Source organism: Anabrus simplex, chromosome 2 (assembly GCF_040414725.1).
Source record: "Anabrus simplex isolate iqAnaSimp1 chromosome 2, ASM4041472v1, whole genome shotgun sequence".
NCBI lineage: Eukaryota > Metazoa > Arthropoda > Insecta > Orthoptera > Tettigoniidae > Anabrus > Anabrus simplex.
In genome coordinates, this window is record NC_090266.1 from 1,100,561,099 (window position 1) to 1,100,577,570 (window position 16,472).

General features: G+C 39.7%; 1 protein-coding gene across 1 annotated transcript in view; it reads left to right on the top strand.

Moving 5' to 3' along the window:
- The window catches only part of LOC136863785 (RNA exonuclease 1 homolog), a 260,407-nt gene that overhangs the window by 208,371 nt on the left and 35,564 nt on the right, over window positions 1-16,472 (top strand). Inside the window, exon 10 of the mRNA XM_068226090.1 lies at window positions 3,129-3,395. Coding sequence (XP_068082191.1) covers window positions 3,129-3,395 — 267 coding nt within the window. The remainder of the gene's footprint in view (window positions 1-3,128; window positions 3,396-16,472) is intronic.

Sequence of the window (16,472 nt, forward strand, 5' to 3'; positions counted from 1 at the left end):
GATTTGCTGCACCGAAGTCGGGACCCACTACAATGGTGGAAGGAGAACTGTTACCTCTATCGAACTTTATGAAACTTGGTCCGGCTGAACTTCAACATTCTTGCTACCTCTGTGCCCTGTGAAAGATTATTCTCTAAAGCAGGACAAGTGATAAACGATCGCTGAACATGCTTAAGCTCAAAAAAACTTGGGCAGGATTTTGTTTTTCAACATTAATTCCTACCTATTGCATAGAGAATAGACGAATCTTCTCCTAAAGTTTTGCAGCTCATGTTGGGTTTTAATTTGTATAGTTTTATAAATAAAATAATAATCATGAATTAATATAAATTACTGGGGTATTCTTTGTCTATCACTATGCTGTATGTGTAATAATACTAATAATGTACATGATGTTAAGAAGTTACTTAACTGGTTCCTGTTTTGACTACGTAGTAGTAGTTCTAGGAATGTAAATGGGTCATTGCAATAGTAAGTGACAACCAGGTGCAAGGGATGGAGGTAGTGGAGAAAGCAAGATGGAGATAGAGTACTGCTATTTACGTACTGATTAGGGGCTGCAAGAGCCAGCAGGGGGTTAACAACTATTCCTCCCAAAAGCTGCCCTGTACCTTGTATTAAGTTACATTTATATCCCAATACTGCAACCTAATACTACAGTGTAACGGATACAGTGGAACATGATACAGGAAAGTAACCATTTGTCCCATCCCTACTCTTTTCTATAGTGAGGCCTAGTTACGCACCAAATCATTTAAGTTGCACTGATTATAAAGATGTGGAATTTTATCCTCAACATCCGGTACAAAGATATCATAATTACCATCCTCCGCACTTGAAGATGACGAAGACGGACAGGAATATGTCCATGTAGTACGGGGGTTATGGCAAATGGAAGGCAGGGATACACAATGTGCTTTTTGTTTTTAGTATTGATAATAATAATGTTATTTGTTTTACGTCCCACTAACTACTTTTTAAGGTCTTCGGACACTTTACATACACAAAAATAACATTCGTCAAAATTGATTTCTTTGTTCCCACCCAGCCATTGGGATTCCCAATGGCATTGATGGCAACAACCCATTGCACCATTGCCACAAGTTTTCTACACACGTTTTACACACAATATGGGGTGCAAAATTCTTGTCCTGATCAGCTAACTTCATGTTAAAATATGAAAAGTACAGCGTTTTTATAAATGGCATAATATTTCGCTTCTGGCCTTTAATTGTATACTGGCCGCATATATAATAGAAAGAGTTGGGATTGTTCACACATTTTCGCCTCCTAACATCACTGCCACTTGCCAATTTAACACAAACTAACTCACTTATTCACTCAATCGACTTCAAGTGCACATTGTAACTTGTAGACAAAGGCATGACACATGTTCTCAGACTCTCCTCTCAGACCACGGAGAAACACGATCTTGGCATTTTGACCTTGTCTGACATTGCTCATGCACGAACTGCAACTGTTGTAATTGTTCTTCTGGTGTTCCTGTATCTCCCCTCCAACACAGAGCACATGTAATATTTTTTCTCGGACATGTACATACCTGCATTCCATACAACCAATCCAAACCTCATTTACAACAACGAAGCTCCATTAGCATAAACACGAGATGGACTTGCGCCAAATTTGTACGTGATACGAAACAACTGGTATTATTTTTTACATAAGGGCACTAAATGTAACGTAGATCACATACAATTACTTTTGCTGGAAAATCTTAGCAGGCCGGTGTAGTCCGACTAGATTAAATTATGAAGGTAAGTTGTGCTTAATAATATGTATGATAATTTACATTTCATGCTGTTGGTTGCAGTTCCTATCTGTAGGTTTGGCATCCACTTCGGACATATGTGATGTGCATTTTATAAGTTTTTGAAAGAAGATTGGGTGAAAATGATGCAGAGCGTTGATTAAATTCAGGCATAAAATATCGTTATATATAGCAAAGTTAGCAGAAGTTTTACCTCCAATGGCAATATCTCGTTCATGAAAAAATTAGTTTTAAAATTATCTTCATTTTTATATTGCCCTTAGAGAAGAAAGATAAGTTCACTGCTTCACATAGATTCAAATCAGTTGGTGTAGTTGATACATTATGTTTATGAATTGAAGACATCCTAAGGTACTTTGTCTTATGCCTCTGCACTTGCTTCATGTATGTAGTTTGAAAACCTGGTTTGACAATTTACTCTGCTATTCAAGTAACTATTCAAAACGCGTGCAGTTTGATATTGAGTATAGTTCATTAACCGTGAATCAGTGATATGAAAAAAAAACCATATTTAGTGCTAACCTGCTATTCTTTAGAGTTTTCACATAGTTACCCATTTTTGTAAAAGGCCGGGCTGAGTGGCTCAGACGGTTGAGGCGCTAGCCTTCTGACCCCAACTTGGCAGGTTCGATCCTGGCTCAGAACGTTGGTATTTGAAGGTGCTCAAATACGTCAGCCTCATGTCGGTAGATTTACTGGCACATAAAAGAACTAATGTGGGACAAAATTCACCTCGGCATCTCCGAAAACCGTAAAAGTAGTTAGTGGGACGCAAAGCAAATAACATTTTTATTCATTTTTATAAAGGATTCCCTGTATTCTTTTAATTTTATTTTTTGCAACTTAACTTAAATACTGTATATGGCTCATTTCTTTGAACTTTTGAGTTTTCTTGGGGTAAACTTGTTATCTTTCGCCTCTTTCCTCTTGTCTTTTCTGCCATGTATTCTCACTCTTCAAGGGACATAGGAGTTTTCATCCTTTATTATTAATCTTCTGACAGGGTATTTATCCTTCAGAATATGTACCTGTCATGCTGATCAAGAAAGTAAATGGCTTTTATCAGACTAAATTCAAAGATGAGTTCTCCATATTTAGTGGAGCCTAATCTGTTTTCTGGTGGGTAATAAGGGTACTTCTGTATCATAACTGAGATGAAAACCAAAACTATCAGTATTATTACCAGTATTTTTTTTTTTTTCATGGAGATGCAAAGAAAGTCTATCCAAAACTTCAAGAATTTGGTAATCCTCTTGGATTTACACAAAATATACACATTAGAGATTGTCATGCATTTAAGAAAAATACCTTATGCGCCTCTTTCTTTTGTTTTAAACAGCACTTACCAGCAGGAATCTGTACAGTCAAATGGCAAGCTATGTAATGACTGAAGAAGACCTGAAAGCAAATGGTTACCCCCATGAACACCCAGAAGAAGAAGGGAAAGCTATCATCTTTAAATATTACAAGAAACCGCCTGTCATATTGAACGAATTTCAAAGATCATGTGCACGTTGTTCGAAAACATACTTCATTGACAAGCGTGGCCTGCAAGTGAAAGAAGACCAGTGTGTGTACCATTGGGGCAGAGTTTTTCAGATGCGAGGTAATATAGAAAATTGTTAATTATGTAATCGTTTTGAGTATTTTTTTTTTATTACTGTAGCTGTTCCATTATATGTTGTGTCTATATGATTATCTCATATTATTTACTATTTAGTTGTAGTTGTCACAGTATAAGAAAATGTTTTTAAAAAAATGTATATTACTGTTCTTAATGCATTCTCAAAGTTTCCTGGCCAACAAAGTTGAAGGACTCCGAGAATCCTCGTTTTTACGCACCACATAGTTTTTTTCATCTTTGTTGGCTAGGTTATGATATTATGTGGTTTGAGTTATAGAATATACACTTAACCCATTGGCACCGACTCATGGAACAGTCCCAGGGTCACATCAGATGGACCTACGGTATGAATACATAACTGTTCCATGATGTAACTTTACCTCGTAGTTCTTCCATGCAGCGACATTACTGTGTATACTTGGAATCCTGTCAGGTTGGTTCTTAAAAACCAAATGTGGCTGTCCTAAGTAAAACTTATCATTGCACCATGTCCATTTACATGCTAAAATCACCAAATATTACCAAAACTACTTCAGTGCAAGCAGCAATAATGGAGATTTTCTTGCACCTGCCAGTATTGTTCAGCAGGGAGCCAAGATAAACAAATTCATCAACAACTAGGCCTATTAGATGTCCACTAAATTGGAGCTTCTTTCCTCTATCAGCAGTCCTCACCTTGGTTACTCTGCAATTCACTTCCAATCCAAGCTGAAGACCTTCATTTTCCACCCACTGCAACAATTCAGCAAGTTCATCTTCACTGCCTGCCAACAGAAGAGTATCATCAGCAAAATGTAGATTCTGCAACCTCCTTTCTCCAATTGACACCCCAGCATGCCAACTGTCCAGAGCCCTTCAAATGATATATTCCGCATATATATTGAACAAGAGGAGGGACAGAACACAAACACTCTGAAGGTCTCTGATAAGCCACTTTTCAGCTTTACATGAAAGCAAATTAACTTTGGTATGTTGATTACATTCATCTTTTCAATGAGTTGCCACGTTAAGAATTTGCTCCCTTATGACTCGACCTTGAACAAAACCTGTGTGCTCTGGAAGAATTTCTCTCAGGAGAAATGGTCTTAGGCGCTGGTATATTATATGTAATGGAACTTTCCTGGCATGCGAGACCAAAGCGATAGTTCATTAGTTACTACAGTCCAGTGTGGATCATCCTTTTTGTGTAAGGGTATCATTATGGAAGTAACCCAGTCTTGAGGCCTCAATCCCATATTCCACACTTTACTGCAGATTGGAGGAAGGCAATACAATATTAAGAGTTATTTTATGATCACCTAAGTTATAGAATAAATACAGTTAGCAAGAAGAATAATAGCATTTTTCCACAATTTTATATGATAAGCTTTATATCAGATAATACATCAGTGACTGTAATATTCCTTTTCTCACTGAATGATTCTTTTACTACTATACTGTAACAAGTTGACTGGGTAGTAGTTAAATAAATATTCGACTGGTAGCTTCTAAACTAAAATTTATTAATTCTAATAACAGTCACTTACACAAGCATACATTGCACTTGTTAGCACCCTCTCTTACTCTCTCTGTTCACTGTCACTATTACAGAGGTGCCAAGTTCGGATTTTCCGTTATGATTACGGATTTCACTTCACGATTGCGGCATTATGGTCAAAAGGGAAATTATTACGTAAAATCAATATTATCATGATAAAAATGAATTTCTATGAATAAAAAGGAGAGAACTAAAAAATGTTCAATCCCTTAGAGCATTACTGGTCAACCCTCCTAGTTTCAGTGTTTGTAAGTTGGCAACCAAACATATTTGGTGGTTATTTGGTCATCACTTCCTTTTAAAATAAAATTCAGGAAACTTAATCATAAAAAATTACCAGTGTTTCGCCCCAGTGCGGCATGGGCTCATCAGTTGGACAAAGCACCTTCCCAAGACACTGGCCGGCTAGCACGCCGGTAGCGACCACTGCAAGCTGTACATGAGATAAGCAAAATGCAGTGCCAACGTATCAGGGGAGAATTACATCTCCACTTGATATATATGCCCTCCCGGGCTAGCATGACCAAAAATATGGCTTCTGATTGATATAGCTAAAACAAAATTCAGGAAACTCAATCATCAAAAATTACCAGTGTTTCGCCCCAGTGCGGTATGGATTCATCATTTGGACACCGCACCTTCCCAAGACACTGGCCCAGTAGCACGCCGGTAAGGACACCACTGCAAGCTATACATGTGATAAGCACAATGCAGAAGGTGCATAGATATACGCTGCTTTCTTAGCTACAATGACGCATCAAGTCAGCCATGAAGTAGGCTCTACTCCTTGCTCTACTGTTCCCCTGTGGGCGTTTGGCTCTCTCTTTGTTGTGTGCGTAAACATGAATGGTATATTTAGCGTGTTTCAGTTCTAATTATCCTAGTCGTTGATTTGAAAAGAAGTGATTAGTTTTGTAAAATAAAACGGAGCAGTTGTCAAATTGCATCTTCTTCTCAGAACACAGCAGTGTTACAGAAATATCTAGACAGTTACCCAAACGAATGGCTATGCCTACTTGCTTCACGTGTTAGTGAAAACCACGTGTTTTGCAGTGTGCGTTCGTGTGATTTCTCTGTGGCTTATGGTGGACGAGATGATTGCAGAAGACACATAGTATCCAAGAAACATCACACGTACGGTTAATCATAATTACGGAACTGGTATGTTTCATCGTTCTTTGTAAAAAGTAATGAAACTTCGGTGACAAATGCTGAATTGCTGTTCACATTATTTCTTTTGGAGCATAATATTCCGTTATCAGTTTCAGGCCACTCTGGAAATTTATTTAGATCAATGTTCCCGGACCTTAAAATAACTCAGAAATATGGTTGTGCAAGAACTAAAACCTCTGCTTTAGTTCAGTACACGTCATCCTATAGTTGTCTCTTTCTTTATTGCTCAGAGAGGCCAAATAATATCAACTCTTCTGTTGTCATTGTTAGAGAGTATTGACAACACAGGCAAGGGAATTTTCTCTGTTATTAACCATTCCATGGGAAAATTGCATTTCTTTTTCATCTGACAATGCATACACAGTGACAGGGGCAAATAAAGGTATTGCCAAATTTGTGAAGGACAGGTATTCTTCTGTTTATGTCCCGGGTTGTTGATGTCATCTCATACACATCTGTGCACAAAAAGCAGTAGCCCAATTACCAGTCAAAGTAGAGAACTTTTTGGTTCAGTTATATTACTATCTTGATAAGAGTTCTAAAAGGCAAAACATGTTGAAAATATATCAGCCTGTTTGTGGCACAGAGGGTCACAAAATTTTGAAATATATCAGTACCCGTTGGTTTTCGCTTCTTCAGTCTATTAATCGAGTTCTTGAGCAGTGGGAAGCTTTCACACTCATGTATTGTACTGCCCTGTTAAGTTAAAAGGCCCTAACTCCAATTTCTTTCCAAATGCTTTTTTTTTTTTTTTTTTTTTTTAAGCTTTTCTGAATCAGTGTACAAGAATACACCTTTCTATGCCATTAGAAAGCCCTAAATCCAAAACAGTGTTGAGTTATATTGAATTTTATATTGGCCCTAACTCCAGTTTGAGGTAGGTTTCGATGAAAGCAGGCCCTATGTAACAAAAACATACAAAAAAACCTAAATCCACAAAGTGTTGTACTTAGGGCCTTCGCTCTTCAAGTTAAGCATCCTATCAAGGAATTAGGGCCTTCCATTGTAAGACACCATTGTGGGATTTCCTGGTCCAGGGGGTAAGGCCTTCTTTCATCGGACCTGTCAATGTGACTGGCCGTTTTTTCAACAGCCTAGCTGGATTGTCCGTTGACAATCCCATTGTTACTTTCTCCCTTTCTCTATTGTAACACACTGAGTGCAGTTCAGTCTGTTCTCTTTTATTTACTTGTTCCGTTTGTAAGTGTTAACGCAATACGTCATTTTCTTCAAGCAGGCTCTGCTATCGCATTAAGACCGATAAGATAGCACTGGGGGAGCGTTATATCATGATCAGGGGAATTCCTTTCTGTGTCCACGCAGTGGAATCTGATGGGTCATGGCCCATTTCCACTTCAGTCAGGAAGCGTGAGTGAGGTGATAACGTGCTACTTGTAATTACAGGAGATATCATACGAAAAGGAAGTTCTATTAAAAGTATTTTTTACATGTAAATGCTCGTCATTTGCCAGTGTGTTAAAGAAGTAGTGAAAATCAAGTAAGAACAGAGTGACAGACATAATTCTGGCATGGCTGGTAACATCCCATCTCCAGTGAGTCATCAATAATAAATACCAAGCATTCCGCAGTAACAGTTGGCATACATGCCACCATAAAAAATGTAAGTGAATGAAAGTAACACAAACAGTATGTTGTTGTTGTAACAGAAACAAACATTCACCTAATAATGCTTTCTCATTTAAGCAAATAGTAACAAAGTTCCTTGTGTTATCACAATTTGGACACAGCTGACTTTGTTTACTGATTAGGCCTACATTTGTATGAGCTGTTGCATTGTCTGGTTCTTTTGTATGTAAAGAACAATTAATATACAGTACCTTCAAGTGTTTATTGTTCATCTAGTCAGTCAATCTTTTACATGGGTTCTGACGATCATGCATTTAATTTCAGGAACCACAATCAATGTCGGATGCTTGTGTATCAATGGAAACGAATGAAGATGAAAGCACATTGATTTACACAACATCGGAGGTTGTCTGACTGCCGTCTTTATATAAGAAGACCAAATGTTCCGGAATGGTCAGGGATCTGGAGACGTCTAGTGGCCTCACGTCGTAGAAAACTCTAGATTAACAGTTTCGTAATTTCCACTCGGTCTCATACTGCCGCTACATGGGGATGGAGAGGGGGCTGGCCTTGCAGTAGACTTGTCCACACTGAGCTCGATAGCTTAAGTGCGGCCAGTATCCAGTATTCGGGAGATAGTAGGTTCGAACCCCACTTTCGGCAGCCCTGAAGATGGTTTTCTGTGGTTTCCCATTTTCACACCAGGCAAATGCTGGGACTGTACGTTAATTAAGGCCACAGCCGCTTCCTTCCTAGTCCTAGCTCTTTCCTGTCCCATCGTCGCCATAAGACATACCTGTGTCGGTGCAACACAAAAAAAAAAAAAAGACAAAAAAAAAAGACTTGTCCACAAATGGTGCAGTAGAATAGGAATGACATTACAAGCTCACCCAATGTTGCAGATTGGCATGGTGGACACTGTAACTATTACATTGCCCCCTCCTGAAGGCCTCTTGTCCCAAGCTGCTCCACGACATGGTCCTAGGCGATCCAGGTAAACAACCATGAACTTCCCTCTTGTGGGGGGGATCCTGGTGATGACTGTATATGGGCCTTCCCATGGAGCTTCGGTGACTTCTCTTTTGTCCGCACCACCGGGCGAATTGGCTGTGCGGTAAGAGGCGTGTGGCTGAGAGATTGCATCTGGGAGATAGTGAGTTCGAATTCTGTTGTCAGCAGCCCTGAAGATGGTTTTCCATGGTTTCCCATTTTCACCCTAGTCAAATGCAGGGGCTGGACCTTAATTAAGGCCACGGTCGCTTCCTTCCAACTCTTAGGCCTTTCCTATCCCATCATCGTCATAAGACCTATCTGTATCAGTGCGACGTAAAGGCACTAGCTTTTGTCCGCACCGGATGGTAGAGCCACACTCGGTCGCCCTCCTGGAAACCCGCAGAGTAGGCTTGAATGTCATAGCGGGCTTTTACAATTTTTTGTTTTACATCGCACCGACACAAGCAGGTCTTGTAGCGGGCTTTCATCCAGCCGCTGGCTACCCTCAGATGATATTTGGCACAATCATGATGTTGTTGAGTTTATCCACTTACTCCCACGCCTAGTCCATCGCTGGCTGCTCTTGGTCCGGTGGCGATCTGGACATTAGATCACATGGCAGGCGGAGCTCCCTTCTGAAGACCATATTGGCAGGTGCCATGCCCTTTGTCTTGTGGGTGGACGCACGATAGGCATCAAAAAAGAAGGGGACCCTCTCATCCAAGTCCCCCTGGTGCACTGAAACCACCTTTCCAAGATGCTACTCTACGGTTTTCACGTAACGCTCTACCATGCCATCCGAGTGAGGGTGGAGAAACGTCGTAGGAGTCTTCTGCACTTCCAAGCGCTGCAGAACCTCTTGCATCAGCCTTGATTCAAAGTTTGTACCTTGGTCGCTATGCACTTCCCTCGGTACACCGAAGCGGCAGTGAAATTCTTGACCAGGACGTCGGTCACTGTCGATGCCTCTTGGTTAGGGATGGCGTAGACCTCCGGCCACATTGTGAAATAGTCCATGGCCAGGTGTAAGTATTGGGTCATGGTCTCAGATTCAGGGAATGGTCCAGCAATATCAATGGCAATTCTTTCGAGAGGTGATCCAACGTTGTACTGCATCATCTGGCCCCTACTCCTTGTACCTGGGCCTCGGCTCACTGTGCAGGTGTGTCACAACTGACACATCCTCTTGACATTGTTCCTCAGGTGCACCCAGTAGTAATGTTCTTGAGCATGGTCTAGCATCTTGTTCACTCCCAAGTAGCTGGCAGTTGTGCCTGCACGTATCTTGGTCAGCACTTCTTTTCTCATTCTCATGGGAATTACCTGCTGGACAATCTGCTTCTTTCCATTGGTAGATTCCTATATGCAGGTAAGCACCCCATCACTAACCTTGAGAGATGACCACTGGCCCCAATACGCTATGTAAGTTGGACTGCTTTTGGCGATTTCCTTCCATTGTGGCCACTGCCCTGGCTCGACTTCTCCTAAGATCTGTCTAATGTCATCGTCCTTCAGCTGCTCCTTCCTCAGGATGGCTCGATCCCTTCCTTCAGTGGGGTGGCCTTCACGGCCCGGACGTCCACAATGCCTGCCTACTCTCCACTTTCTGGCATTGTGTACAGCTCTCAGGGCACGGTCTTCTGGATAGAGGGTTGGTGCTGCAATGCTTGCTTCCTTCTTGGTGCTCGGCAGTGAATTCGTACTCCTGAAGGCATTGTACCCAGCAAGCTGTCTGTTCTTCCAGGTTTCTGAAGCTTAGGAGCTAGATACTGTAAATGCAGAGAGTCATACGTCCGAGGCTTGCAAAAAATGTTCTGAGCTTGGTAAATTCATGAAGCATGATGCTATCCTACTTGCACATAGCCCAAATGAGAATATCTCCTCTAACGGGTTAGGGACCACTGGTGGATTGTATAGTCCTAGCTATCTGAGCACAAAGAGGGCCATGACTCAGAATATGTCTGAGATGCCCGCTCCCATTCCATTGCAACTGGTATCCCGACTCTCAGGACCACTTACTAGGCCACTCAGCCGTTGCCCATGGTTCATGAACTTGGACGTGACTACAGTAACCCACACATCACATAATCTGTTTAATTTTTATTTGCCTGAAGATGGCCACTAAGTGGCTAAAACTAGTCCCAAGACTGATGTAATATCATTTACTTGATATATTGTATTGAATAGGTGGGGGACCCTCTTGTCAATTTATTTCTTATATATACCCGCGATATATTGTTGGCAACTACAGCTAAATTTCTGAAAAGGAAATATATACCTTTGGAGCTTCCTTCGGTTTTTAAACTTGAGTGGCAGCAAGCTACATCTCTTAGGACCATAATGGACCATAAGACAAAATGCAGACTAAATATCAAATATCTGAAATATTGCACTAAGCTCAGTACTAGTGCCTGGATTATATGTAATTACATATTCTGTTCCCATATATGTAGCTACAAGAAAAGCTAAAATGTTGGTGAATCACACCAAAAGGACATTGTGAATATTGTGGGACTAGGGGACCCGTGCAAGAAATCTCGCATGTTCATAAAATATGTTGTGAAGTAGCCTACTGGTGAACTAAGGAATACACAAATCAATACAATATTAGACAGTCTTACTTACCACTTGCCAACGGCCTTAGCTGTGTTGAAACACTGGATCCCGTGAGATTTCCAAAGTTAAGCAACACTGGGCGTGATCAAGATTTGGACGGGTTGCCACACACTGTTGGTGGGGGGTAAGGGAATGGAGGAGCGGAAAGGAACTGGCCACCCTACCGTACGTAAACTCCGGCTCAGGCACACCTCTGCGGAGGTTCGGACCTGCCTTCGGGCAGAATACTGTAAACACTTACCTTACCACTTAATGTAATCTTTGATTTTTAACATTAATGGTATCCACTTGAATGGAAGCAAATGCAAGTGCATTAATATACTGACGAATGTTCCGGAAGTAATTTTTGGTTTTACTGTAATTCTATTCTTAATTGATAATTACAGCATATTATAATGGCATATAACAGGCGTCCCAACGGCCAAAATGTGAAGTGGATCGCAGTGATGGCACGTATTTTCCCACAGCAACAGTACTTGCAAATCGCACACTTCGTACAATTATTTTAACCTTTTTTAAAGAAATTATCGACATTTATGAAACGAGAGTGCAATTCGTCACTGCTGATGTCTATTCTCTTTCTTTTGAATGCCCATTTGTCAAAATTGGTTACTTGTGAGTGCCACAAAAGGGATCTAGGGATGAGTGACAAACTGTCACTTTCCTACGAGAATCTCCGGAAGTCAGAATTTGTCCTTCAGGCACTATGCATAAGTACATGCCCCATATTTCCAAATGCATATCTTAGATTTTCCGTGTTGTCTCGAGTCATAAGTCATGGCAACTATTTTTTTTTCTCACGAACAGGAGATAACACAGAAAATCTAAGATATGCATTTTGAAATGTACAGTATGTACTTGCATATGATGCCACTAGATGGTATTGTGGGTCTAAGCATGCCCCCAAGTTCAGTGATTGAGTGAGAGCGTCACAAAATGGAAGTCAACAAGCAGGAGCAACGATCGTATGTTATAATAGCAGTTCTCCGCGGTAGAAATGCACGCCAATGCCATTCAGAGCTGCGGGAAGCATTAGGTGTGCATGTCATGCCCTATAGAACAGTGGCCCAATAAGGTTATGGTATCCTGGCATACGATGTTCAAGGTGTTCTTGTGTGTCATCCAGTGCATGAGGGGCACACTGTCAATGCAGTTTATTACAATTCTTTTTTATTGTATCAATTGCACCATGCAGTGCGAACCAAACATCCAGATCTTTTGGACAACGCCATTATCCTACACGATAACGCGACAGCTCACACAGCAGCCATCGTTCAGCGTCTCTTACAACGGCGGGGATGGGAGGTTCTTCCACACCCGCCTTATTGGCTTGATCTGAGCTCATGAGACTATGATCTAATCCCCAAAGTCAATAAGCCAATACGTGGACAATGGTTTGCTAACAAAGAGGACATTGTACGAGTAACAACATTTTGGAGAGAGGTGTCACACGTTAGCGATACACATGCAGCGAATGGTATTCAGTGTCTGCCCCACCACTGGCAATGCACAGCGGAAACCTTGGGTGATTATTTTGAAGGTGTGTAACCAGTGGAGTCCTGTCTTTTGCACGTAGTCTTGTGTATTTACTGTCTGTACCATAGTAAAACAGTGTTTACCAATGGCCTGTGTTCTGTCACTTTCCTACGAGAATCTCCGGAAGTCAGAATTTGTCCTTCAGGCACTATGCATAAGTACATGCCCCATATTTCCAAATGCATATCTTAGATTTTCCGTGTTGTCTCGTGTTCACGAGAAAAAAATAGTCGCCATGGCTTATAACTCGACCCTCATATGATATTGTGAATTTGAAAGAAAACACAATTCCTTTTTCACTATTTTTACATTGATTTAAGTTTTTTAATTAAGCACTTGAAAATTTAAATATTTTGAAGGATATTGCACATTTGAAAGAAAACAATTCCTTTTTTTACTAATTTTACGTCAATAAAAGTTTTTTATATAAACACTTGAAAATAATTAAGTCTGTATGTCTCTAACATCTAAAAATAATTTAATAATTTAAAGTAAAGTATTCTGTCAAAGAATCGCATCCCTTAGCTATGTTGATAGTTTGTACATCCCTTTAGAAGTAACAGTACAGCGTGAAGGGTGGGTCAATGACATGTCGCTGCTACTGTGGAGAAAGAAATCAAGTGAGAGTTACCCTGCTGCTCGGATGACCACTTGGCAAAAACAACCTGCGAAAGAAAACCATATTCTGAGTCACAGTTAGTGAATTACTATTGTACCAGTTGAATCCAAACTAGCGCCAAAGTTAAACGATTGGATTTCGATTGGTGAAGCCTTACTTATTACAAGTTATAAATCTCATTGTGGGTCCGTATTGAGTACGTCTTTGTAAAAGAATGTTTTAATGAGAGTCCACCTTTTCAAGACATTATTTTTTTTAATTGATTTACATAAATATTTTTGCATTATTGTTGTTTTAAGCAGGACATGTTTCGCCTATTTTTTAGGCATCTTCAGCTGCTGTTCCTACTACCTAAGATCAAAATAGCCAGGATCCTGGGTTTTGTTTAATAATAAAATATTTAAAATGGTTAAGCTGACGTAACTATTGTTTTAACTAAAAAATATTTTTATGTGTATTATATATATTATAGAAATGTCTGGCTGATGTGAACTGTTATGACTAGTGAATTGTGTTTACATGTCCTATATATAAAAACATTTAGCTTGCATACAATTGTTCTGTCTTAAAAACCCACACAGTGACAGGCAGCAAGATTTTACATAATTTTAATCTCCATAAAGCAACATTCAGACAACAGATCATAAAATATCTCACGTAAACGCTACTCAGTTTTATTCCAAAGGTGACACTCAAGTCCATGAAGATTCTAGGGAGAGCATGCACATTGGTTATTACAGACTAAATAACCCAAACCAAACAACATCACCACAAGTTTTTAAAGCATATCAATCATGTTTTTATCAGATGTACAATAATTGTAAACTTACACCTTTTTAGACATAGTAATTGTATGCAAGCTAAATGTTTTTATATATAGTACATGTAAACACAATTCACTAGAATATATAATACAGATAAAAATATTTTTTAGTTAAAACAATTCATGTCAGCTTAACCATTTTAAGGATTTTATTATTAAACAAAACTCAGGATCCTGGCTGTATTGATCTTAGGTAGTAGGAACAGCGACTGAAGATGCCTAAAAAGTAGGCAAAACATGTCCCGCTTAAGACATAACAATAATGTAAAAATATATATGAAAATCAATAATAAAACATAATGTATTGAAAAGGTGGACTCTCGTAGAAAAATTATTTTAAAAAAATGATGAAGCCTTTACGGGTGACAGTAAAATCGTACTATGTAGACAGTGTGACAAATGTAGTGAGTGCTCCATGAAGTCATAATTAGAACAGCATTTAAAAACTGATCTTTATGTGGGAAATAAAAAAAGGTGTTGATCGAAGAAACAAGTTCTTCTTACACAAGGGGCGCTGGAACCTTTTTCATCTTCTGCCAGTGAATTTAATAAAGATTTGTGCATGGCAATGGTTGCTGCAAATGTACCATGGTATAAACTTGGAGTGTCGAAGTTTCAAGGATTCCTACACAAATATTGCAACTTCAATTTTCTGGATGAATCAACACTCCGGAAAAACTATTTGGACTCCTGCTACATTGACACAAATGGAACGATTAGAGCTGAACTTGGTGATTCATACATATGGATTGCCATTGATGAGTTGACCAATGCCTTGGGTTGTTTCATTGCAAATCTCCTAGCAAGTAAATTGGATCTAGATGTTTTACTGCAAACCACTGGAACAGACAAATCATGCTACAGTTTCACGATTCATCAACAGTGGACTTCAAGAGGTAGGGATTAACAAAGAAAAAGTGTTGATGCTCTACTTAGATGCTGCATCCTATATGCTAAAAGCTGCAGTTGCGTTGTCTTTGTTTTACCCCAATATGGTCCACTTCACATGTTTGGCACATGGATTACATCGAGTAGCTGAGACCATAGGAGAAAATTTTCCTGAAGTGAATGGTTTAGTATCAGCAACAAGAAACGTTTTCCTCAAATCTCCCTAATGCGCCCAGTGCTACAAGAAATTGTTACCAGATGTTACTTTACCTCCACAGCCTGTGATCACCAGATGGAGAACGTGGACAGAAGCTGTGAACTTCTTCAATGAACATTTTGAAGCAGTGGAAGTCAGTTGTGGGAACATTTTCTCCTGAAAGTGCAGTGTCTGTGCGCGAGTTATTATTTTTTTTTTGCTAGTGGCTTTACGTCGCACCTACACAGATAGGTCTTATGGCAACGATGAGAGAGGAAAGGGCTAGGAATTGGAAGGAAGTGGCCGTGGCCTTAATTAAGATACAGCCCCAGCATTTGCATGCTGTGAAAATGGGAAACCATGAAAAATCATCTTCAGTGCTGTCGACAGTGGGATTCAAACCCACTGTCTCCCAGATGCAAGCTCACAGCTGCGGGCCCTTAACTGCACGACCAGCTCGCCCAGTCTCTGTGCGAGTGTATGAGTGCCTTTCAAGATTCGAAGGTGGCTTTATCGATTGCATACATCACAAGCCATTTTAGCTGGATTCCAAACAGCATTACAAAGCTGGAAACTTCTGGACTGCCCTTCCATGAATATATGTCTGTAGTGGAAGATGCAATCAGTGAATTGAGTGTTGTGTGGGGAGCAGTCGGTGAGTGTGTTTCAGTAAAATTCAATGATGTGTTGTAAAAGAACCCAGGTTACAAATTTTTTAAATGTATTCCAAATACCTAACAGTGAGTCTGTGCAGCTCCCTGAGAATGAGAACGTATCTTCCAGTATCATTCCTCATTTGAAATATGCACCGGTGACTTTGTATGTAAAATCATTCTAACAGATAGAAGGCATTCGATGTTTGCAGAAAATTTGGAAAAATATTTAGTTATTAATTGTGCCTCCTAATGAAAATTAGAGGTTGAATAACATCTGCACTTTTCACGTTCTTTTTGTTTCATTTCCTATGTACAAATACACATCAAATAAAGCCTAGATATTAAGTTATATATTTTTTATTTATTACACATTTAGTCAATTTTAGCTACATATTTCTAATTTTTATATTACATATAATCCAGTCTCTACTCAGT